Source organism: Capra hircus, chromosome 27 (assembly GCF_001704415.2).
Source record: "Capra hircus breed San Clemente chromosome 27, ASM170441v1, whole genome shotgun sequence".
In the NCBI taxonomy this organism is placed as follows: domain Eukaryota; kingdom Metazoa; phylum Chordata; class Mammalia; order Artiodactyla; family Bovidae; genus Capra; species Capra hircus.
This window is the reverse complement of record NC_030834.1, coordinates 22,781,885-22,808,397: the sequence shown is the minus strand read 5'-3', so window position 1 is coordinate 22,808,397 and position 26,513 is coordinate 22,781,885. Positions and strand designations below refer to the sequence as shown.

Below are 26,513 nucleotides of genomic sequence, written 5' to 3'. Positions count from 1 at the left end.
TAATGTTGTCTTTGTCTAGAAAAAATATACCCTAAGCCCCTTCACTCAATAAAATCGAGGTAGAAGATAACTTGATAATAAAATTTGTGTGGTCTGAGTCTCCTCTGACTATGGTTTGTGACCTCTGTAAGGTAAAACCCTCTATGGCTCCCAAACGAACTTTCCAGTGTTTATCTAGTCCCCTTAGTGCTTTTGTTCTCCAACATTTTTCAGCTGCTAAAAGTTTCCATTAAATTCTCAAACGTTTTTAGTTTAGCCTTTCATCCTCATCCTGAGTGGCCTAATAGCAAATAACTTGAAGAAAACCCTGCACAGAGTCCAAGCTTCACTTTTCTTCACCTACCCTTTCTCTGTTAGTGCATTAGTCCCTCAAGATCTAGCTGCTTTGACAAGCCTGGGATTTAATTTTTGTCTCCTCAGGACTGTGAGATTGCAGACAGTGATGCTGTCCTTTCTATAACTTATTGATTCTCTTCTAGCTTTTTAACCTCAGCCTCTTATCTTGAGCTGTTTAAGTTGGCAAGTGTGTCAGAAGGATAATAAGTAAACAAGAAGCTAGGCCATAAGTACCTTTTCTTTCGGCATCTTGGCCCTGCAAGTCTATCTTGAAATATGTTACCCCTCTTCACAGTGAATAGGGTTGCTATGATATTGAAACACAAAGAAAAACAAAAGAACAAGAGTTGGCGAGGATATAGAGATATTGGAACCCATGTGAACTACTGAGAGGGGTGTAAAATGGTACTGTCATTCTGAAAAATAGTATAAGGTAACTCAGGGAATTAAATATAGAATTTTAAAAGTAAAATAATCTGTTATTGGTCCCAGGAAATCCACTTCCACATATTTGCACCACAAAATTGAAAGGTTAATCTCACAGAGATATGTATACATGCATGTTTATATTCATAATTGCCAAACTATGAAAGCAACCTAAGTGTATATCCATGAATGAATGGATTAAATAAAAGATGTGGTATATACATACAATGAAATATTATTTAGACTGAAAAACAGGAAGAAATTCTGAGGTTAATTCTAACAACAAGAGTTAATTTCACTTGATCTTAGCCAGAAGGCCAAGAAGCAATAACAAAGGTTCATTTCAAAGACATTATTCCAAGTGAAATAAGAGAGAGGCAGAAGGACAAATTTTGTATGATTATACTCACGTTCTGCACTTAGAGTTGTAAAGTTTAAAGATATAAAGCACTGAGAGAAATAAGTAGAATAATGGCTTCCAGAAACTGGGGGAGTGCTTATTGGGAAATTATTATTTAATGGGTACAGAGTTGCCGTTCAGTTCAGTTCAGTCGCTCAGTCGTGTCTGACTCTTTGCAACCCCATGAACCGCAGCACACCAGGCCTCCCTGTCCGTCACCAACTCTGAGTCCACCCAAACCCATATCCATTGAGTTGGTGATGCAATTCCAACCATCTCATCCTCTGTCGTCCCCTTCTCCTTCTGCCCTCAATCCCTCCCAGCATCAGGGTCTTTTCAAATGAGTCTGCTCTTCACATCAGGTGGCCAAAGAATTGGAGTTTCAGCTTCAACATCAGTCCTTTCAGTGAACACCCAGGACTGATCTCTAGGATGGACTGCAAGGCAGACCAAGGGACTCTCAAGAGTCTTCTCCAACACCACAATTCAAAAGCATCAATTCTTCGGCGCTCAACTTTCTTCACAGTCCAACTCTCACATCCATACATGACCACTGGAAAAACCATTGCCTTGACTAGACAGACCTTTGTTGACAAAGTAATGTCTCTGCTTTTTAATATACTGTCTAGGTTGGTCATAAATTTCCTTCCAAGGAGCAAGCATCTTTTAAATTAATGGCTTCAGTCACCATCTGCAGTGATTTTGGAGCCCAGAAAAATAAAGTCAGCCACTGTTCCCCCATCTATTTGCCATGAAGTGATGGGACTGGATGCCATGATCTTCATTTTCTGAATGTTGAGCTATAAGCCAACTTTTTCACTCTCCTCTTTCATTTTCATCAAGAGGCTCTTTAATTCTTCTTCACTTTCTGCCATAAGGGTGGTGTCATCTGCATATCTGAGGTCATTGATATTTCTCTGGGCAATCTTGATTCCAGCTTGTGCTTCCTCCAGCCCAGCGTTTCTCATGATGTACTCTGCATAGAAGTTAAATAAGAAGGGTGACAATATAAAGCCTTGACGTACTCCTTTTCCTATTTGGAACCAGTCGGTTGTTCCATGTCCAGTTCTAACTGTTGCTTCCTGACCTGCATACAGGTTTCCCAAGAGACAGGTCAGGTGGTCTGGTATTCCCATCTCTTTCAGAATTTTCCACACAGTCAAAGGCATTGGCATAGTCAATAAAGCAGAAATAGATGTTTTTCTGGAACTCTCTTGCTTTTTCGATGATCCAGTGGATGTTGGCAATTTGATCTCTGGCTCCTCTGCCTTTTCTAAAACCAGCTTGAACATCTGGAAGGTCATGGTTCACATATTGCTAAAGCCTGGCTTGGAAAATTTTAGGCATTACTTTAGTAGTGTGTGAGATGAGTGCAGTTGTGCAGCAGTTTGAGCATTCTTTGTCATTGCCTTTCTTTGGGATTGGAATGAAAACTGACCTTTTCCAGCTGCCGTTGGAGATGGTCAAAATTTCTGATGATGTATAGTGATGATTGAATAATAATGCAAAGGTATTTAAAATCACTGAACTATGTACTTAGAAATGGTAAACATAGAAAATATTATGTGATGTACATTTCACCACAACAGTAATGTATGTTTACTTCATAGACAATGTGTTTGTACTTTATTATTTTGTTAAACATTTTGTAGATATTTTCAGTGAGTGCTTTACTATGCTATAAGCTACTCTGCCATAGGCACTCTGATTAGTCTTCAGTTCAATTCAGTTGCTCAGTCGTGTCCTACTCTGCGACCCCATGAATCGCAGCATGCCAGGCCTCCCTGTCCATCACCAGCTCCTGGAGTTCACTCAGATTCACATCTATCGTGTCAGTGATGCCATCCAGCCATCTCATCCTCTGTCGTCCCCTTCTCCTCCTGCCCCCAATCCCTCCCAGCATCAAAGTCTTTTCCAGTAAGTCAACTCTTCATATGAGGTGGCCAAAGTACTGGAGTTTCAGCTTTAGCATCATTCCTTCCAAAGAAATCCCAGGGTTGATCTCCTTCAGAATAGACTGGTTGGATCTCCTTGCAGTCCAAGGGACTCTCAAGAGTCTTCTCCAACACCACAGTTCAAAAGCATCAATTCTTCGGTGCCCAGCTTTCTTCACAGTCCAACTCTCACATCCATACATGACTACTGGAAAAACCATAGCCTTGACTAGGCGGACCTTCGTCGGCAAAGTAATGTCTCTGCTTTTGAATATGCTGTCTAGGTTGGTCATAATTTTTCTTCCAAGGAGTAAGCGTGTCTTAGACATTATAAAAATGCATATAACCTCAATTGATTTTTATCAATAACTTACTAGTACTTGTACTTGTCTATACTGGCATTATAATAAATTCTAAAGACAAAACTAGAAGTGAAATAATAGAAAATACATAATTGACTTGGAAAACATCAATTTGTAGTATTCCACTTATATGTGGATATTTTCAGTAAATCTGTATTATAGTGCTAACTAATCTGATGTTGGCTGAATCTGCAAATGTGGAAATGTGGATATGGAAGGTCGATTTTTGACCAAAAGGAAGTTCTGTGCCCTTAGCCCTGATGCTTGCTGTTCGAGGGTCAACTGTGGATATTGAGCTCTGCTCCTAGTTCCCAGATCAGAGCTCCTAAAACCCTTATAATTTTCTGAGAAAAACAATAGGGACATCTTTATTTCATTCTGCTATTTGCTCTTTAACTCTGTTTTTTGGGTGAATTTCCTGGTGAATGTCTTGGGTGATAGGAGTGTCTTTTGTTCTATTGAGGAGGCTCTTCCTGGACTCCTAGGTAGATTCAGGATGCGGACAGTCATCCGAAAGACCAACCTATGATTAGAAGCTTGGAATATTCAGCCCAGCCTCTCTCCAAAGAATGATAGTGGAGCTAGAGGTTGTTAATGATTGATCACGCTTACATGATGAGGCCTCTGTAAAAACTCCAAATTTACAAAGGTTGGTGAGCTCCTCTGTCGGTGAACCTGTGGAGGTGCTTGGACTCTGGTGACTGGAGAGTACATGGAAGCTCCACATCCTCTCCTACGCCTGACCCTGTGCATTGCTTCCATCTCCTCTTCCTGAGTTTTATCTTTCATAACAGACCAGTAATCTAGTAAAATAATGTTCCCCTGAGTTCTGTGAGCTCCTCTGCCAAATTAATTAAACCTGAAGAGAGGGCCCCTGTGGACCTCTGATTTATAGCCAGTTGTTCAGAAGCACAGGCAACAACCTGACCTTACAAGGTACATGTGAAGTAGGGGTAGGGGGGTAGCTCATGGGACTGAAACCTTGACTTGAGGGGTCTGTGTCCAGGTACATAGTGCCAGAATTGGGCTAAATTGTAGGATACCCACCTGGTGTCTGAGAGGATGCTTGACTGTGTGGAAGACCCACACATCTAGTATCAGAAATACTGTGAGTAAAGGAAAAATACAAGAGATTTTTTTCCAAATCAGAGGCACAATATCTTGTCTTAGTCAAGTCAGTACACAGGGATAGAGTTTCTAGTAAACAAGGATTTATAAGGCATTGCAAAAACAGTGGAATAAAACAAGAGAAGTTTTTAAGGAAACAAAGAAAATGATACGTTATAGGAATGTTTGTAATACAATAAATGTTTTGTGATTACATCATAATTTACCAGAATATAGTTTGGAATATGAAAGATATTTTAGGTTAAATTTATCCTTGGACACTGATAAAATAAAATTTGCATTATAAGAGGATAAGGCCATAAAAATATGATTTTTCATATTTTTAATTTTAATTGGATATATTAATGATAATGAGAATTTTAAATTCAGGTGCAGAAGATTGAGATAATTATGTCCATCAATTTATGAAACAGTGTCATTATTACATCGTTTGTCCATAAAAATTCTCACTTAATGTTTACTATTTTTTATTCATTTGTTCTTTCATTCCTTTTATTTATATATCTGTTTTCACTCCCATTATCAGCACTTGCCCCCTCTTTGTAGTCAACCATTGTATTCCTTTTGGTGGTTCTAAGTGTTTTGACACAAAAATCATCTGTTATACAGGTATTTTTAATTTCTATAAATATTATTCTGTTTTTTACATTTTCTAGGTATTGTTTGTAGGTGTACATTTATTCATTTGCTGCACATGGCTACAAGACATACCCTGTATTTTACTCATTCACGTTTCCTGGGATGAATCCTCAGATTTTATCCAAGAACCAACACAACCCTCCAAAGCATGTACACACCCCCCACCCCTGCCACACACTCACGAAAAGGCAGTACGCAAGCCTATCCCCACATTTTCATAGGACATTGACAACTAATTCATTGTGTGGAAGAAAAAGAAGGTATTTACCCATGACTCTAAATTGTGTATGAAAAGCTAGAAACAAGATCGATAATAAAGCTATTACCTACAATAATTTCTACCAATATCCCAACAAAAAAATCCTATTTTACCTCTTAAAAGTTTCCAAATGTACACATGTTTAAAAATTTGAAAAAACCACAGGTCTAAGCAGTCATCTTCAAAATTTTAATTTAACATTCAAATGAAGAGATGTCCTTTTTCTTTCGTCCAGGTAGGTTGAAACGAACCCAGATCTACATTATTTGTCTGGATCTGGGTTATTATAAAAATTACCATTGATTGAAAACAAATATTTTAAGAAATTCTGTGATAAATGAATAACCATACAGAAAGATTGCAGCATAGGCATTGAAGATGAAAGAGCTTTCCTGGTATGATAATATTTTAATAAAGTGCTCTCTGAAAGAAAAAAATCATATATTTGAGTTGTCAATATGAATACCATAATATCCTACTTTTCTTCTCACCTGTCAGAAATATTAATATCTCTCTAGCATAGATTATAATTCACTGACATTTTTAGCATCAGTCTTATCCTTGTGCTGCTTTAATTTAATTTTAATCTAAAACATATCATAGAGTTAGATGCATTTTGATTAAAATATTTCTCAATAAACTAGAAAATAACATTGCATCAAGAGAGTAGGGTTGAGATGAGAGAAGAAAGAAGTCAAAATGTGGTACAGAGGCATAGCACCTTTGATTGATCTCACAGTGAGCTTGGCAGCTAAAACAATCCCAAGATTATGCAGAGGGGCATATGGTAGCTGGATATTGATATCGCCACATTGAAAGCCATGAAAGCCATCCCAGGTGGGGCTTGAGGGCATGATTTTGGGCAAGACAGCTCTTTGCAGCTAAGATATTTCCTGGTAAGACTGAAAGTTAAGAGTCTTCTGCTATTGGTTTTCCCAGTAGGTGGGGCAAGTACTTCATTGAAGTGAGATCTGACTTTTGCTGGACTTAGTGGGCTTACCTGATGGCAATAACCTACATTCTCTTTTTTGAGGAATCTCAGGCTAAGGCAGCTACATTTGTCCAATGACTGTAAAAATTTGTCAAAAGAGGTCAATGAATTCTGGGTCAAAAAATTGTTTCATGACGAAAATTTGGCAAACAATTATGGCTTTTTCATTGCAGCAGCTGCTTTCAGTCTGATCTTCATCCAGTCTTCATATTCACCTAATATCCTCTTAGTAGCTAGTAAGATGACTACAATTTGGTGTTCAATAAGTTAACTTTACCTACCCTTCCTAGGCAACACATCTCTTCTACATACACACACACATGCATGTATACCCACAACTGTTTCATAGAATGAGAGTAATTACAAAGCAGTTAATAGGAAGAATGTGAAACAGTGATTTTATTTACCAAAAGTATTTTTCTGAGGCTCTTTTAAAATGTCTGTGACTGTACAAATATCAATAATTTGTTCTGGGTAGCTTCGTTTTTAAGATGAACTTTATAATCACTTGGAAGTAGACTTTTGTCTTTCCAGAAATAATTTGTTTTCAGAATACCATGATACAGATCTGAGTCAAATGAGAAATATGTGCTGTTAAATGAAGTCAGTGAGAGAAGGAAATGTTTTGAAAATTAAAAGGCAAGCAATCTAAGAAAAAGAAGTACACATTAGTTCATAAATAATAATGAAAAATATTAACATGACTGAGCGACTGAGCTGAACTGAACTGAATGGGGTTACATAGTAAAATAAATTCAGCTTACATTCTCTATCCCTATAGTTAGACTGAGTAACAAAGAGAGAAATAAACTTTGGGCTAACTTACTAGCTCCATACAAGTCACCTACTTGATTTGTGTGTGTGTGTGTGTGTGTGTGTGTGTGTGTATTTTAAATAAAATGAGGACAATAATGTCTCTATTTCACACGGTTGTTGTGACAATGTGCCATTTGCTAAATTTCTCTGTACTAAAGCTCTTAGGATTAATTCCATAGTTAGGGTAGAAACCAAAAATGTCTTGGACATTTAGAAGGAATTTTTATACAAAACCTTACCTTGAGGCCTGCCTATGTAGAGTTACCATAGTCTAAGGTCTTATTCTTAATTTACAGGTCCAGAAATGTGATCTTGTTCAAAGAAGTGATTCTTGTTTTAGAAACTAAATTATCTTTACAGTAACAGACATATATGTGCAAAAACCAGAGGTGTCCTCAGCATGGCCTATCTTAAGGACAAGAAGTTATATCTCAGAAGCAGCCTGGATGCTTAGCCATGCTCACTGTAGCCTCTTCAGTCTTTCAGTATATCTGGGAAGCTGAATTATCAACAGAATTTAGTGGCAGTCTACATAGGCTTTCCGTAAGTGTCTCTGGAGACATGGTAGCTTTTAATTCTTTAATCACATCTTTTCAAGCTTTCATGCTAAACAGTGCACCTCCTCTTTGAGTAGGTCTTCCTTCAGAGTTTATCAAATGTAAGTGAACACAGTGTGTTCAAAGGAACACCACTGCACCTATTTTAAAAGGTAAATGAGTGAGTTGTGGGGGGGGGTGTCCCTTTGGACAATTGTTTGGGGAAGTTTGTATTAGACAAAGTATTTCTCTCTTCTAGACTTCTCAGACTGTTGAGAATGCTAATATGCATTATGAATCTCTGAGTGGGAACATATCTTGCAGTGGTTTCCTAAATTTCTTTGAAAACTGAGCTCTTTTTCCACTGAGTTTATTATGATTCTGATATACTATTAAACATGTTTGGGAAAGACAGACACACTAATAGTGAAGCTTGAGGCTTTATACTTTTGTTACACAGATGAAAATATGGATTTTTTTTTCAGTCACCCATTTACAGATGACAAATTTCAAGGTACATATTGTTATTATTAAATTTTTATTTATTATTTTCCATAAGTCAAATGCCTGAGGTTCTTTGCCATTGTCTCTACACCAAGAAATATGATTTGTTTTCCATGCTTGGTTTTTCTACAGCACTCTTCAGTAGCAAGTCTCTGTCCCTTGCACATCCTCAGTGTTATTAGTCGCTCAGTCGTGTCCGACTCTTTGCCACCCTTGGACTGTAGGCCTCCAGGCTCCTCTTTCCATGGGATTCTCCAGGCAAGAATACTGGAGTGGGTCGCCATTTCCTTCTCCAGCATCCTCAGAATGTAACCTTAACTTCATGGTAAAGTGGCACAATGCCAGGGCGTCCATGCCCGTTTAAGGTTGTCTCATATGGTTAAATTTAGATCATTAGACTAAACCACACCGATTTCTATTTTTCCTGATTGTGATTCCAAAAGATGTCCTGTAAGAAAACTTTTTTCAAGAATATTAAAAATAAAATAATTTAATGTTCAAACATTCTTATTGGATTGAATAACTATGATCTATTTCTCCATTATTTTAAGTAGCTGTTTATATGTATGTGTGTGCATATATATTGTTGGTCCCCTTATATATAGGCTCATTGGATTTATCAAACATATCCATTTTTCCTCCATTAACTGGATAACTGTGATCATATATGCCACATCAGATTAATATATTTTTGTTTGGAGTTTTATTTTTATCCAGTATATATTAACTCTGATGATTTTGTTGTTAATGACATATGTTCAATGAGACTAGTGATATGTGGATTGTTAGAAAAAGAAGGACTTATTTGTCAAGGAGTTGTATTATAAGTAGAAAAAAACTGGGAAGACAAATTGCATTTTATTTTATTATGCTTTTTAAAAAACCACTCACATAGTTATAAGAACACAAATAAGAGATACAAAGTACAGTATTTATTTTATTTAATATATCATATATTTAAAACTTTTTTACAGCTCTGACAATTGGTAAAGTATAAATTATGAAACAATAACTGGCTAAGAACTAAAGGAATAAATAGTGCTCCAGATAACAAAAGCTATATTATTAAAAATAGTCAGATGTTTCTATACAAGCTGAATGAGAGGTCAGTTTTCTAAGTCTATCAATCTTTATTACTGTAGAGTTTATTTTCTAACAATAGGCAGGAATAAGGAAGCCCAATTGTAATGAAAATAAAATACAGGCCTATAGCAAACAGCATAGTAAAAACACACATATAAAGCAGCCTACCAACAAATGTTTTATTTCTTCTTTCTCTTATGCTTGGGGAAAAATAGTTCATTATAAATTATAAATAATATCATAAAACAGGTAAGAAAAAGAAAATCCTTAGATACTTTAAAGAGAATTTTCTCATCTTTAAATAACAGTTGGAAATTAAATAGATTTTTTTGTTCCTTTAGCATGCAAGAAAGAATAAATAACAAAAAGACCTTTAAAAGTAATTTGTAATTATATTTTAGCAATCTAATACCTCCATTTCTCCATATATTTCTTTATTTAAGATATTTAATGCCCAAAGTCTCACAAATACCCACCATACTGAGCTCCAATCTGTCTCTAATTTGCCTTAAAGGTTGTTTCCTCATGCAAGTTGAATTACAAAAGGAATATCATTAGATACTCAAATCCATATAAAATATGGATTTATCTTCTTTCATAATCAAATTTTTGAAATGTATGATGCTAGTAATTTGCAAGATGTTTATTTTTTAACATCCAAAAAATGTCTAAAATCTATATGTAATTGTCTCCTGGATTCTTTCACCTTTCTTTGAAAAGATTTTTAATATAAATAATCATATACTAGATTTTCTGTGTTATTTAATGATCATATCATTTTTAAAAACTTTTCTCGGTTCCATGTAAACACACTCATTTCTTTGACAATCACATGTCTGTGAGGAGTAATTCAGATTCTGAGAATGGCCACCATCTAAGGACACCTTCTAATACTAGACAGTCAAGGGTCTTAAAAACTCTATGTGAGATAGGACAGAGTGAATTATTGTCAGACGATTGAAAAGTTATGATTGTGGATTTTAAATTCAGCATAATATTGTTATCAATATTCTCTTTGTTAACATTTATATCTATGATTTATTTTAAAGACAGTCTCTTATAATAAACTCCAAAAAAATACTTCTGAATAAAGCATTATTTACCTTTTCCAAGAGATCAAGTGTGTGAAAATTGTAATAAAGATGGCTTTGCAGTCTCAAAATGCAAATCGTACTAGCCTTGAATGATGGGCAAGAGTATTAAGAAGAGATAAGAATGAAGATCGGTTCAAACAAAATATTTGAATCAGGAAATTTAAATGGCTGAGTAATATTTCAGTGTGGGTGGGGGTGGGGGTGGGAGAGAGCAAGAAAGAGAGAGATACAATTTCTTTATCCATTCATCTCACAGTGAGCACTTAGGTGTTTCCATATCTTGAATAGCATAAATAATGCTGCCACTGTAGACTTTCAGATATAAAATAAGTTACTGAGCTGTGACATAAGGAAGATAGTCAATAGTATTATAACAACTTTGCATGGTGACCGGATGGCAACTGGTCTTATCGTGGTGATCATTTTATAATGCATAAAAATATTGAAACATTATGTTGCACACATGAAGCTAATATCAGTATAATATTTTCCGTTCTTTGTAACCCAGTTTTTAAAAAAGAAATTTAAATGACAGAATAGATCTTTTTGAAAAATATTAGCTTTATAGTTTAGTGGAGGTAAAGAGTGGATGATGATGAGAAAAGAACAAATAATCTGTAAAACAAAGAATTACATGAGACACTCCAAGGGTCTTGAAAATAACTCCAAAGAAGAAGCTTAAGATATAGCAGGAGAAATGAGGTATCACCTTATACCAGTCTGCATGGCCATCATCAAAAAGTCTACAACCAATAAATGCTGGAGAAAGTGTGGAGAAAAGGGAACCTTCCTGCACCATTGAAAACTGGAAGCTGATAACTGATACAGCCACTGTGGGAAACAATATGAAGAGTCCTTAAAAAAAAAAAAAACAACTAGGAATAAATCTACCACATGACCCAGCAATCCCACTACTGGGCATATACGTTGAGAACACCACACCTTTAGAAGACACATACACCAGTGTTCATTGCAGCAATATTTATAATAGTCAGGACGTGGAAATAACTTAGGTGTCATTGACAGGTAACTGGATAAAGACGTTGTGGTGTAACTATACAATGATACATTACCCAGCTCTAAAGAGGAACTCATTTGAGTCAGTTGTAGTAAGGTGGATGAATCTAGAGCCTCTTAAAAGAGAGTGAAATCAGAAAGGGGAAAACAAGTATCGGATATAAATGCATCAATATGGAATCTAGAAAATGGTCCTGATGAACCTAGTAGAGAACTGGCTTGTGGACACATCAGGGGAAGGCGGGGGTGGGGCAAACTGAGAGAGTAGCATTGACGTATATACACGATCACGTGTGAAACAGACAGTTAGGGGGGAGTTGTTAAATAAAACAGGGAGCCAGCCTGGTGCCCTGTGATCACCCGCAGGGGTCGGATGGGGTAAGGAGAGGGAGAAGAGGAAGGGAAGGATTATAATTCTGACTGAATTGTATTGTTGGACAGCAGAAACCAATAAAAAAATGTGAAACAATTTTCTACCAATTAAAAAGATAAATTTAAAAAAGATTCAGTAGGAGAGATGATTTTTTAATATTATTCCTTAACACAAAAGTGATACTATTTATAATGGTTTATTTAGAAAGCACATTAAATATTTAAAAGGAATGGCATAAATCTATAATCCAAGGGTTTAGATGATGTAAGGAGTAATTCAATAAAATAACAGTGTAAACAATGTGAAGTTTACACTCCACACAGTTTAAGTATGAAGGCAATTACCAGGTTGAAGATGATTGCCCTTGGGAATAGAAAGGAAGAAATGAAAAATGGGAGAGGTAGATAAAAAGAAGTAGGTTGAATAGAGATTAATTATATTTATTATCAGAGTATTAATTTAAATAAACTACAGAGAATAACTATCAAGAATATGCTAGCTTCAGGAACAAGGCATTTGTATATCATCTTGTTAAATTACTACGACATCAATGTAAGGAAAACTATTGTTTTCTGATCCTTCTAAAAAATGATTTAGGTTTAGATAAAGAATATGCCAAAGGCAACAGTTAGTAAATAGTAGTCACGTTTAGAATCCAAGCTCTCCTACTATGGATCATAACTATAATGATGATAAAATTTAATGTATTTAATGTCTGCTGAAGTTCAAATATAATCCCTTGAAAGTAAATGATATGAATTGTTATTATACAATTTCAAATAAAATATAATAATAGTTAAAACTTTTGAGTACTTCTGCACATATATAGAAGAACTCAGAAGATAAGCATGATTTTAATCAGTTTACATCCTCATGTCATCCTTGCTATAAACGCATAGCTAAATATTATTCCTTTTGCATATAACAAAAATTAATGTACAAAATGCTTAGCTAAACTGTTCGAGCTTATACAGGATGAAGGTAGCACAGCCAAGGTTGGGGTCTGTACTATAGGTGCATTAGATTCTGTTATTTTCTGGTGTTTTGGCAATGTCAATCTTAATAGCAAATCCAGAAATTATTTTCTCCCTTTAGATTGGAAGGGACCAGGAATACAGTGAAACAAGAAGCTATGCTGACAGTAGGAAGAAATTCACCTTTCCAACTCTCCTAGATAAGAGAAACCAGATTATTTCATCATCTCATAGTTTATTGGTGGACTTGGGTGTGAATGTGAACATCAGGTTAATTATACAGTGAATATATATTATACAGTTCCATGTATTTTATAACTACATGTAAATAATATAGAGAAACTTCCAGAAAAAGACTGATGAACTTAGTGGAGCAAGGTTAGATTCACAACACTAACCTATGGTAACAGTTCTGCATTTACCCAGGGAAGTTCCATGTTATCTAATTTAAATGAAATATATCTATATTCCCCCAAATTGTGTGTTATATAGAAAGATAACACTGATCTTAAGATTCAAACCTTCCCCAAATTAAATATGCATATAATATACATAATAGCACCCTTAATATGGATATCCAGTTCTTTTATTTTTAAACATCTTATGAAAACATTTTTTAAGAATACTATTGAACTGTGAATTATATTCATGATAGAATTTGTTTCTATTGCCCTGAGATAGTTCAGTTCAGTCACTCAGTTGTGTCCGATTCTGCAACCCCATGGGCAACACACCAGGCTTCCCTGTCCATCACTAACTCCCAGCACTTACTCAAACTCATGTCCATTGAGTCGGTGATGCCATCCAGCCATCTCATCCTCTGTCGTCCCCATCTCCTCCTGCCTTCAATCTTTCCCAGCATCAGGGTCTTTTTAAATGAGTCATTTCTTCTTACCAATGGCCAAAGTACTGGAGTTTCAGCTTCAGCATCAGTCCTTCCAATGAATATTCAGGGCTGATTTCCTTTAGGATGGACTGGTTGGATCTCTTTGCAGTCCAAGGGACTCTCAAGAAAGAGTCTTCTCCAACACCACAGTTCAAAAGCATCAATTCTTCGGCCCTCAGCTTTCCTTATAGTCCAACTCTCACATCCATACATGACTACTGGAAAAACCATAGCTTTGACTAGATGGACCTTTTTGGCAAAGTAATGTCTCTGCTTTTGAATATGTGTCTAGGTTGGTCATAACTTTTCTTCCAAGGAGCAAGCATCTTTTAATCTCATGGCTATAGTCACCATCTGCAGTGATTTTGGAGCCCAAAAAAGTCTGTCACTGTTTCCACTGTTTCCCCATCTATTTGCCATGAAGGGATGGGACCAGATGCCATGATCTCAGTCTTCTGAATTTTGCACTTTAAGCCAACTTTTTCCCTCTCCTCTTTCACTTTCATCAGGAGGCTCTTCAGTTCTTTGCTTTCTGCCATAAGGGTGGTGTCGTGTCTATATCTGAGGTTATTGATATTCCTCCTGGCAATCTTGATTCCAGCTTGTGCTTCATCCATCCCAGCATTTCTCATTATGTACTCTGTATATATGTCAAACAAACAGGGTAACAATATACAGCCTTGATGTTCTCCTTTCCCCATTTGGAACCAGTCTGTTGTTCCATGTCCAGTTCTAACTGTTGCTTCCTGACCTGCATACAGATTTCTCAAAGGGAAGTCAAGTGGTCAGGTATTCCCATCTCTTTCTAGAATTTTCCAGAGTTTGTTATGGTCCACACAGTCAGAGGTAAATATTTTTCTGGAACTCTCTTCCTTTTGCAATGATCCAATGGATATTGGCAATTTGATCTCTGGTTCCTCTGCCTTTTCTCCATCCAGCTTGAGCTTCTGAAAGTTCATGGTTCACATACTCTTGAAGCCTGGCTTGGAGAATTTTGCATTATTTTGCTAGCGTGTGAAATTAGTGCAATCATGGGATAGTTTGAGCATTCTTTTGGCATTGCCTTTCTTTTGGATTGGAATGAAAACTGACCTTTTCCAGTCCTGTGGCCATGGCTGAGTTTTCCAAATTTGCTGGCATATTGAAATAGTCTAGCAGTTGCCTTAAACATTTGCAAAGCAACTTCGTAGGAGCACTTCAGAACACTTCTTTCAGGTAGGCATTTGAGAACATACCTGGACAGCCACTGTGTGAGATTAACTCAAGAAAACCCCTCTGAAACAAAACAATATTGGAAGGCCACTTATCACTTTATATGTACTGCTATTTTAGTACTAAAAGAGTTCTGTCTCCAGTCTACTTTTGTAGCTTCCTTATCCTCCAGACCTTATCATGTCTGGAAATGTTCTCACCTTCAAGATTTCAAAATCTGAGTTTCCAATTTCTGATGACAAACCTGTCTTAGCATTTCTTATATTTTTAACCTCTATTGAACTTGATCATTAATTTTCACCTATTGATATTCTTTATTCTGTGCTATTTTTGCAGCCTAATTCTATTTTTCTTGCTTTACTTGTCTCTACTTAATAAGAAAAATAATAGCCATTTGAGGGACATAATCTTTCATTACTTTAGGACACCACATTCCTATGACTTTTTTGCCATTCCTGTCTAATATATCCTCAGTTTTGAAACTCTGTCACTGTTAATTCTGCATGTTTCTGTTGCATACTATTGCAAAACTCTTAAGAGTCAGTGAATGAATGATCTGTAACTAATATCTATATCAGACACTTCAGTTTCAAAACGGAAAGAGGATGTTATAAAACTGGTATAAATTACTTCTGTCTCAGAGTGAAACAAGTATGCCTGTTTTCTCATCGGAATTTGTCTTCAGTGATGATTGAAATTTTTATGTTAGAAAAAATTAGTTCATTTCCCTATTAGGCATTTTCAGTGTCAGCTTGAAGTTCAAGCTGATAAAAAGTTCAAGCTCAAGAAGTGAATTCCTCTGTTTGATCCAAAGTTCAATTCAACCAGAATCAATTATTTTCTCCTTCCATGAGAAGACTGACATTTCTCTACCTCGAAATATTTCCATTTCTCTTCTTAGTGTTTTTCTTTGTCTGAGTTAAAGAAAAAAGGCCTTCAGTTCTTATTCAAAATTCTATCCATTGTTCTACTATTTCCCTGGCTTTCTTTTGAGGTCAGAGCAGAGGGTAGAGGCTAGGACTATCTGAATCTGTTGCCTTTCCTCTTCTACTAATCCCAGCCTCCCAGAATGTAAAGAATATGTCTTTCCAACCTATAGGCCTACTCGTTACCTAAGAGTTTCTCCCTTGTTTTTATATACATTTTTCCCCACATAGAACTTGTTTTTCCATCATGATAAAGTCAAGCAAGACCAAAGCAACTGTTGCTCCCCATCCTGCTTTCTACAGATGTGTTGGTTGATGAATAAAATTCTGAATTTTTTGTGATACTTCTGGAAGTATAGTTAGAAAGTTCAAAGCTGAACTTATTTTTGCCATTGAACTTACAGATTTCCCTATTCCAATTGTAAAACTCATTAAGTAATGAGTGTCCTTCTGTAGTCATAGTTGTGAACCCTTGGATCAATCACACATGGCCCCCTTTTCAGTATCTCAAGAAAAAATTAGTCACCAGATCTTGAAAGTTGCTCTTCCACCACACTCCTCTCACTTATTACAGGGCTGTGCATTATTTCTGACACTGTCAGATAGCTCCGCATAGTACTTCTACCAGATTTTCCTTAAAGTGTAACTCAGATCATTTCAAGCCATTGAGCGATTCAAGAACTTTTTATGTTCCTTCTCTTGGAGGCTGTTGTATCAATACATACCGACTCCTTAGCTCTACGCTCAGGGCTTTCCTTTCTCTGACCTCAAGATGTACTCCTAATTGTTTTCACTCATGATATGCCATTAGCCAGGTTGGGTAGAATGCTATTTCCTGATTGTGACCAGAATGGTCAGTTCCTTCCTCCCTCTAAGGACATCTCTTGTTGAAACTCCATATTCTTAAGGTCTTTATCATAGTCAGTCTCCTCCATGAGAAATGGTGTACTCTCCAACCAGATGTGAAATCTCCTTTCTTTGACACCTATCAGTACTCTGTTCTTACTATTTTTAATTTTTGCCTCATAAATATTATTTGTGCCCTGTTTTATCATACTCATGGAGTATTATTTTCTAAAGAAAAGGACATAAGTGTTACCCATGATTAAAATACTGGGACACCATGCTTACTTGCACTAGTCAATCATTAATTGCTTGTACAAATGTGAGCATTTATAGTAGAAATATGTGTATAACTGTCATGTAAAATATCATTAGATCTCTCTGCAAACATTAAGTTGTTTTTAATAATCAGGAAGCAAGTATAATTATGCCTAATAAATAATTAAAAGTGTTAGTGCATGAAGAAAGTATAGGAGTTATTCACAGATGAGTCCTAGTCTCTGTTAGACTGGAAAGAAGCTACCAGGTCCTTTATACTCCTCTTTTCCTGTTCATTTTACACAGAGCCCACTATATGCATGCCAACTGCTGCAATCATTCATTAAGTAGATTCAGCCTCTCATTTTCCTTAAATCATCACGGATTTGAGCTTACTGTTTTCTCAATTTAGGCCTAAGAAAATTATGGCCAATTATTCATTCTCCAGTTAACCTAAAAGTGAACTATATTTCATTGCTTGTAGGATGGTATGGGAAATCTGAGAGTCACCAAGAAGGGAATCCGACTTGAAGGTATATCTGAGTTTCTACTTCCATTGTATGTGAAAGAAATTCATTCCCGAAAGGTATGTGATACTGGCTTTGGCTTACTGTAAAAGATAATTTAGAGGTTATGTTTTAGCTTGAAATAGGGAGACAAAAACCCCTTAACTCTTCAGTATGCATTTAGTTACTCTATGCTAAGACTTATTTGAAGAAATCAAAACAATGAAGCAATTGAAAAACCCATGGATAAGGTTAGTTTCAAACTGATAAATTAGAGAGCCTTTTTGAATTAAATTGCAGTGTTGCTTTTGTTAGTCTATAAAATATGCCCCTCTGACATTAAAAATCCAGTTATGTTCATTCCAAAAGGGGCATTTAACATATTTTGAGTAATTTTTGCAAGAACCTTGGCTTGAATAAATGATTCTAACTCAATATATTATACATCTTTTCAGCTTTAATGGACATGCATTTTTTTTTAAGAGGTGACAAAAAGTCTTAGTACAGAAATTAAGTTTATTTCTGGATCTACATTATTTAAAACCAGTAAGAATATTTACTCATTCAGATGTGTATGTATGTGTATGTGCTATGTGTATTTTATCAGCTGGCAGCATGCTACAAAGCAAAACATTATAGCTTAACGTTGCTTATTTTGGCTTAAGTGTGTTATTTCTCAAAAGGTAGTATCTTTGGTACATCAAAATCTCACTAGACTCTTTCAAATGTAACAGGCACTCCCCTGGAACAAGTGTGTATGTGTGGAAATTAATAAAACATAATGATTAGAAAGATTGTTATATAACATATGGAAATATTATTAACCTTATTTCATAAATATCAAAGTCTATTTTAGACTAGAATAATGTTTGAATATTATCAATATAATATATTAGCAAATGAGTTGCACAGTAAGCCAAAATTTTATTATCTGCTTCAAGGCTATTTTTTCCCTTAAATATCAAAGTGAACACAGAACAACAGATTCTTTTCTATAAAACTTCTAAATGGGATAATTATATTACATTTAACTTTTACTTTGTTATGTGTGAACCGCAATGCTTCCTAATGTATTATATATAGTGACTGCTACTCTGGGTATTGGAAATTTTTTATTAAAATTATTTTCTAGATTTTGGTCAGAGAATAAATAACACAATAGATCCGTATGCACACCTGACCTTACATGAATAAACAAGCAAAACCAATTAGATTTAAAAGTTTGGTGGTATTCTTTTTTATTTTTATGAAAACTGAAAAAATGGCATGCTAACACATATTAGCATCTTTCCTTTGATTGGAAGTCATCACCACTCAGTTATTTTCTGATTCCTTCTTGTGTTTGGCACTATTAAATAATTTCATATTTGAAGAAATCCAAACTCATACATGAAAATAAAAAATAGTACTTAACACAGGACAAAGGTGAGAGTCATCATAGGCAGGAACATCTTTGAAAATATATCCTATTGATAAATCCAGGGATGACCCCACCCCCCCAAAAAAAAAGATTTATTTTCAAAGCCGTTTTAGATCAATTTGGAGTATCTTCCTTAGAGTACAGTTTAGAGAAGGATTGTCAAGGTCCCTGTCAGTAGGAGGATCATAAAATTTACCTTCTCAGTAGGAACATTTTTGAGAGTATAGCAACAGGTGTAAACAAGGATTCTCCTAAGAACCTGTGATGTATGTTCACTGCATCTGTGGACCAAATAAGAAGGAATTTACTGTTATAGCATTTAAATGTGAGGTAGTGACAGATGGGCTTTCTAACCTTTATCCCTGGGAAAGTTCACAGGCACTTCTGAAACCTACCATATTGATTGAAATCCGTATGCTCCCTTTCCCTTCCCCAGCCCTGGCGCTTCTCCTCTCGTTATCCTTTGCCTCTCAGTACCTGTGAAGTGTGGTACCGCCCAGGCAGGAGGGAGCATGCTCCATTAGCAGTCAGACTGGAGGTCTGGTTTGAGAACAAAAATAGAGACTCATTTACTCCTTGAAAATGTCTCTACCCATATGCCACAAAAATAAATATTTAAGGAGAAAAATGTATCTTTTATAAGCAGGCTCCACACTAAGACTCTCTTACCCTGAACGCATGCAGTTATTTTTTCTCTGCCGTTAAGTTTATGCACTGTTTTAAAAAGTCAGCCACAATGTTCCTGAGCCTTCATTTTCTCATGAATAATATGAGTTTGGTAGAAACTGATCAAAATGCCTAATTCTTAGGTTAAAAAAACACATAAAATGCTCAGTAATACTTGTAGAGATGAGATTTTACATCATTTTTTAAATTCCATTGTACATTTCAATCTTTCTACACATTTTCATATAGTCAAATGTTTTTGTGATAAAGTATCAAAGTTCCTGTAGGTAAGATAAGAAAATCTAATAAATTCAAAATGTAATTATGAAAATTTAATTACATGAGAAAAATAGGAGTATATTAAATTTTGATTTGTGCAATTTTTTTTCCTGCAATTTTGATTTGTGTGTATTTATGTGTGTGTGTGCTTTCTTGCACTAAGGCCAGTGGATTGCCGTCTTTATGTTTAGCCAGTATTCCACTCTGAAATTTATTTTCTAGTTATGTAGTTGTTTAATCCTACAATGAAAGGTAGTTCATTTCTATTGGTCAGAAAGTGCAGTTGCCCATAGACATAAGCACCTAACCTCCTAACTTAATAAATCATGGGCTGCTTCTACCCTACAAGCTCACAGGCCCTGTGCTCACCACCAAAATTCTATAGACATTTGAAGCTCTGTTATTACCCAATGAAGTTTACTCTCTTCTTCATGCTTTTAAGAAAACAACCTTTTAAAGTGGTTGATCATATCAGCACACACAGAAAAGCATGTTGTATGTTTAAAATATGTTAGAATTCAATGCATCTTCAAAATTAACATTATTTTCATAGAGTAGGTACTCAACATTTGTGAGGTTAAGTGTATAGTTTTCTTTGGGTACAAAATATTCAAAGAATATGGAATTTGACCTTATATATAATATTCTGAATGGGACTTTAATGCATGCAGTCCATTAGGTTAAATATTTAAATGATCAGGTATTTAAGACTTGTATCACCAGCTTTTTAATGTAATTTAAATGTTTCTCAAGATTTCAAAAATTCAGAGTACTGAGATGGTTAAACTATCTACATTTCACTAATTCCTACTGGAAAAAATTTGCATCATGAGTTCTCTAGGGCAATTTTAAATATTGTCCAACTTCACTGTTTAAGCAAACTCGGGGGGAGAGTGATGGACAGAGAAGCCTGGCGTGCTGCAATTCATGGAGTTAGACATGACTTACTGACTGAACAACAGCAACAATAACTTCATTTGATTTTAGCTGAACACCTCTCTTAGTTTCTTTTTTTTTTTTTCTTTTTTTCCCTGTTTAAGGATCCTCAGTTAAGCTGGTACCTCACCACTGCCCCCAACCCCAGCATCCTGCATAACAGGCAGATAATTGTGTCGGGGACAACTACCAGTTAATTCCAATTCCAGTAACTCCACAGCAAAGCAAACAAATGTGCATTTTTCAGGATTCCTGCATTAGCAGATCTATGAGCAAGGTTCTACCTTCCCTTTACTTCCAGTCATTTCATTTAGCTTCGAAGCTCTGATGCTAACTGGGTTCTTGGTTGCAATCAGATTTTCACCTCCTGTGTTCAGTTCTTTAGAGACTTCAGACACAAAGGCATGGGGCCAGGCAAGCTCAACACACCTCTCTCTTGCTTACACAGCATGGTAGTCTCCTGACCTTGTGTTCCTCAGCCGCCCTGGAAAATCTCTACTCAGGTTCCTTTCTCTCTTGCAAAACCAATCCATACAAATAGATACCTGTAAGCTTCTATAATCTTTTTGTTATTAGCATTCTTATCACTGTGATTTCACATTCAGATGTTTAATGCAGATGGGGCTTATTATTTTACTCTAGTGTCTTATTTAAGTTAAAACGCACACAACAAATTGTCCCAAAATCTTTACACTCAGAAAAAAAAATAAAAACAACAGTTAACATTTGGTGAATATCATGACAGTTATGTATAGATTTGCACAAATAAAAAGATCAATATATTGAGAGACATGTACCTGCTATTTATAATTAGTATATTATACATAATTAAAGAGAAGAAATAAACAGAAACAAATTGGAAAGAATTGCTGACCTTAAATATTTTTTCACCATGAGAAAGGTTTTTCTCTAAACGTATCTTTATGGTTAAGAATAAAAGATGATGAATACCATTAAGAAGCTGGATGCATTAGCCCCATGTTTTAATTTCAGACAGTGTTCACTAACTCCCTGCCGTGCTATTTGAGGTGATTAGCTTTCCTCCAATTTGTCTTCACCCCTATTCATTTTCAGGTTTTTTTTAAAATAATTATATACTTAACTTTGTCAGAGTTCATAATATTTACATTCTGTTCTGCTTGTTTAATTGCCTTGGCACTGTGGTCTTAATTTTACATACAGATGGCCGTCAGTCTCACCACGAGTCCTTCTTTTATTATGGATTATCCAGGACTGATTTTACTATTCAAATCATTCTTCCTTGCTTGTATTTCATTGTCAATTAGTTTTGTTTGTTTGTTCGCTGTTCCTTGAAATATTTCACGAGAAAGGTTTCTATTGTCTTTATTCTTTTCTGGAATATTATTAATGGTTCATCTCTTCTTTTCCTGTTACCTCATTGCTCTATAAAATTCTAGCACCGGATATTGCCAGTAAAAGTCTCAGGAAAGCCTGGCATTTTTCTCCTGTTGATGCCAGGCGTGTTCTGCCTGGATGCCTGATACATTTTTGCCATTTCACTTCTTTCATTTCAGGGACCTTTTCTCTATTATATCACTCAATATCATTCAGTTCCATTTGTTGAGGTCTTCAGAGAAAGCAATAATTCTTATGATATTTTTTATCCTCTGCAGCTATCATAATTTCTCTAATTATTTTAAACTTTGTATGTTTTCTCTGATAGAAGGAAGTTATTATCTAGAGTCTTTCTTCTATGCCATTAGTTTTATTTTTCTCCATGTTAATTTTGCCTTTGCTCTATCTAATTCATGTATTTTATTTACAAGGGTGTTGTCCAAATTTGCCTTAGGTCCATGGTCTTTTAAATCTTTATAGGTTATTTGATTGTCTTTGAGCTCTGGTTTTATTAAAATCAAAAGTTTTCAAGACTAAAACTGGCAGCACTTTCCTTCCCTAGTTTGCATCATCCCTAATGAGCCTCTACCACGTTTGAGGTAGAGAATTACTGTCTAGCAGCTTTGTTTCCCTGGAGACATTGCTGATGGGAAGCGGCAGCCAAACTGTGAGTAAATGCCTGTACCAACCAGACTTGGACTATCTTAGTTCCATGGGAGTTTGTGGCCCTTTCTGCCTCTGTAGATGTCTTCCAATGACATATACAGTCCGTTTTGTTTTGTTTTGTTTTTCCCCAGTACTGTCTACTCTATCCCCTTCTTTCCTCTATCCAAATTAGTTGATTTGGGTTAAACTTTTCTCTATATTTTCAGAATATATCACCATTCCTTCCTTTCTTCTGGGATATGGGTGAAGATAGGTCAGGGAGGCGTACTATCTGCTGCTGTGAAGTAATCTCAGCAATCTCAGTAATGCTCAGTAATCTCCTCGGCTTTCACTTTTTCATGTTTGTAGCATACATTTGTATGAATAAATTATTGGCTGTTCCAATAAAATTTTATTTTTGAAAGAAAAAGTATCATTTTATTTGTTTGGTAGTCAGAGAGTTTTTGAGACTTTTCTATTTTGATGTATTCTATTAGGTAGGACCCTTCCTCCATCCCTCTTTCCTTTCTTTTCTTTTTTTTTTCTCTTTTCCTTTCTCTCTCTGTTCTCCTTTCTCTTTCTCTCTCTCTCCCTCCCTGCCTTCTTTCCTTCCTGTGCTCATTTCCTTCATGACCAATAGCCCCCAATACCATAACTTGAATACTCCATTTTTTCCCATCACTGATTAAATACACCTTTCCTGATATACTACATTACTAAATGCGCATATATTTACTTCTGGTCCCTCTACGTGTTCTATCGATATATTTTGACTAAAACTAAACTGTAAATTTAAGGGACTGTTACACCAAGTTCCGTGTTATTGCTCTTTTTCAAAACCTTTTGACTAGTGTGCATTTTCTCTTCCAAAAGAATTTATTAATCAGCTGTCAAGTCTCATAAAAGTTTCAGCTGTAAACTTAATTATGGCTACATTTAATTTGATAAAATTGACATCTTTATAGTTCTGAGATTTTTCTGTCTAAGAATATGGCTTCTCTCCTGAATTTTTTTTTTTGAGAACTTACTTTGTGTTGCTCAGAAACATTCTTTAACATTCTTTTTCATATAAGCATTACAAGTTTCTTACAATCACTTTATGGTTCATGTTGCATGTGGGGATGAATTTTCCATTACTTCTTCCCTTTGCCTTTGTGCTTGTGGAGAAAAGCTGTGCCTTTTGGTGTTGTAAATGTCAGTTGGCCATTTTCTTGATTTTTTTTTCATTTCTATTATATTTCAAATCATTTTTGTGGCTGTTCAGATAGATAATGGATTTTAATACAAGCTAACATTCAGCATAGAGTAGATTTCTGAAGTCCAGTTCCTGGCTTCAAATCCTGTCTCTGTTACTTAGTAGTTGAGACTAGTTACCTTATTTAACCTCTTTGGGTCTTTCTTTAGTCATCTGCAAAATAAAGTTTATAATAGCCCCTAATATTTTTAGAGACTAGATAGAGTATTGTGGTTATTGTTAGGAGAGATAAGGTGTAAAGCCTTTACCACAGAATCTAACATGAGGAATAGTATTACTTATTATTTTTAATGAAAGCCAAATAGTATACTAAATGCTTTAAATATTTTAACTTATTTAATTTTTACTATGTAATGAGTATTGGAGAAAGCAATGGCACCCCACTCCAGTACTCTTGCCTGGAAAATCCCATGGATGGAGGAGCCTGGTGTGCTACAGTCCATGGGGTCGCTGAGAGTTGGACACCACTCAGTGACTTCACTTTCACTTTTCACTCTCATGCATTGGGGAAGGAAATGGCAACCCCAGCAGCAGCAGCATGTGATGAGTATAATGAGTAAAAACAGTATATTTAGAAGTAACAATTTAAGGATTTGCTGTTACTGCTAATGCTAAGTCACTTCAGTCGTGTCCAACTCTGTGCGACCCCATAGACAGCAGCCCACCAGGTTCCTCTGTCCCTGGGATTCTCAAGGCAAGAACACTGGAGTGGGTTGCCATTTCCTTCTCCAATGTATGAGAGTGAAAAGTGAAAGTTAAGTCACTCAGTTGTGTCCGACTCTTCATGACCCCCATGGACTGCAGCCCACCAGGCTCCTCTTTCCCTGGGATTCTCCTCCAGGCAAGAACACTGGAGTGGGTTGCCATTTCCTTCTCCAGCGCATGAGAGTGAAAAGTGAAAGTGAAGTCACTCAGTTGTGTCTGACTCTTCACGACCCCATAAACTGTATGTAGCCTACCAGGCTCCTCCATCCATGGGATTCTCCAGGCAAGAGTACTGGAGTGGGTTGCCATTTCCTTCTCCAAGGATTTCCTAATGCATTGCAAATAGGATGTAAGAATAAGAGAGATCCTAGTATAATATCAAGGTTTTTTGTTCTGAGCCAGTTTGGAGCAAAGCAGGGAGTGGGTGAAGATTTTGAGCACAATTTTGGAGCTATTAATTTTGCCTACTAGAAGAGCAGGCAATTCAAGTTAGCAAGATATCTGTGTGTATTTCATGTTGAGGAATAATTTAAAGACTCAAATTAGAGACATTTTAATATCAACATTAATATCCATAGCTATTATTATCTAATTTAAATACATTAGATCAAGCAAGAGTATCAGTGAGTGTGGATAGAATATTGGGCATTCTGTCTGTGTTCGCTATAATCCTTTACCCCAGTATTGAAGAGTTTAGAAAGAAGTGTAAGAACCAACCACAGAATAAGAAGGGGAGACTGGTGAAGTAGGAAGAAAACCAAAAGAGTATGGTATCCTGAAAGGAAAGAGGTTGATAGAATGTAGAACTGTTTCTGATGGGTCAATTAACAGGAAGTCTGAAAATCCATCCTGTTATTAGCTTTTTCAGAAATCAATATTTTCCCCCATATTTTAAAATATTTATCAATGTAATATTTATTATTTCTCTTAATTAATATATTCAGTGAATTCCATGTAAAGATATCTAAATGTCAAAGCAACAACCTTGTGAAGTGAGCAGAGCAGATAACTTTATTCCCATTTTTCAGATACTTTACCTCAAGACTTAGAGAATTTAAATGAGATGTTCAAGGTCTGAGGACTCAAAAGTGAGCCAGAATTCACATCCCAAGTCACTGCTTCTTGTTCTAGCCACCTAGTTTTTGTAAAAGTTTCTTCTACAGGTGTTTCTGTAAATTGTAGACCTGCTATTCTAAATAAATAATTGCTGTAAATATTTACAATCTGTCAAGACTAGAAATATAGGACTTTAAGTTCCTCAATTTTTTTTTCAATTGAAATATAGTTGATTTACAAAGTTGTGTTAGTTTCAAGTGAACAGCAAAGTGAGTTAGTTATGCATATACATATATCCACACTTTTTTTAGATTTTAATCCCATACAGGTCATTACAAGGTATGAATAGAGTTTCCTGTGCTGTACAGTAGGTTCTTATTAGTTATCTATTTTATATATAATACTGTGTATATGTCAGTCCCTATCTCCCAAATTATCCCTCTCCCCACTTCCCCCTCGGTACCCTTAAGCTAGTTTTTTTATGTCTGTGACTCAATTTCTGTTTTGCAAATAGATTCCTCAGTACCATTTTTTAAAATTCCACATATAAGCAATATCATGTGATATTTGGCTTTCTCTGTGACTTACTTCATTCAGTATGACAACCTCTAAGTTCATCCATGTTGCTCCAAATAACACTCTTTCATTCTTTTTATGACTAAGTAATATTCCATTATGTGTGTGTGTGTGTG

General features: G+C 35.7%; 1 protein-coding gene across 2 annotated transcripts in view; it reads left to right on the top strand.

Annotated features, from left to right (window-relative positions):
- SGCZ (sarcoglycan zeta) overlaps positions 1-26,513 on the top strand; it is a 413,335-nt gene that overhangs the window by 210,673 nt on the left and 176,149 nt on the right. For both annotated transcript variants that reach the window (XM_018041802.1, XM_018041801.1), the window contains exon 2: positions 17,482-17,583. In XM_018041802.1, the coding sequence (XP_017897291.1) occupies positions 17,482-17,583 (102 nt within the window). The remainder of the gene's footprint in view (positions 1-17,481; positions 17,584-26,513) is intronic.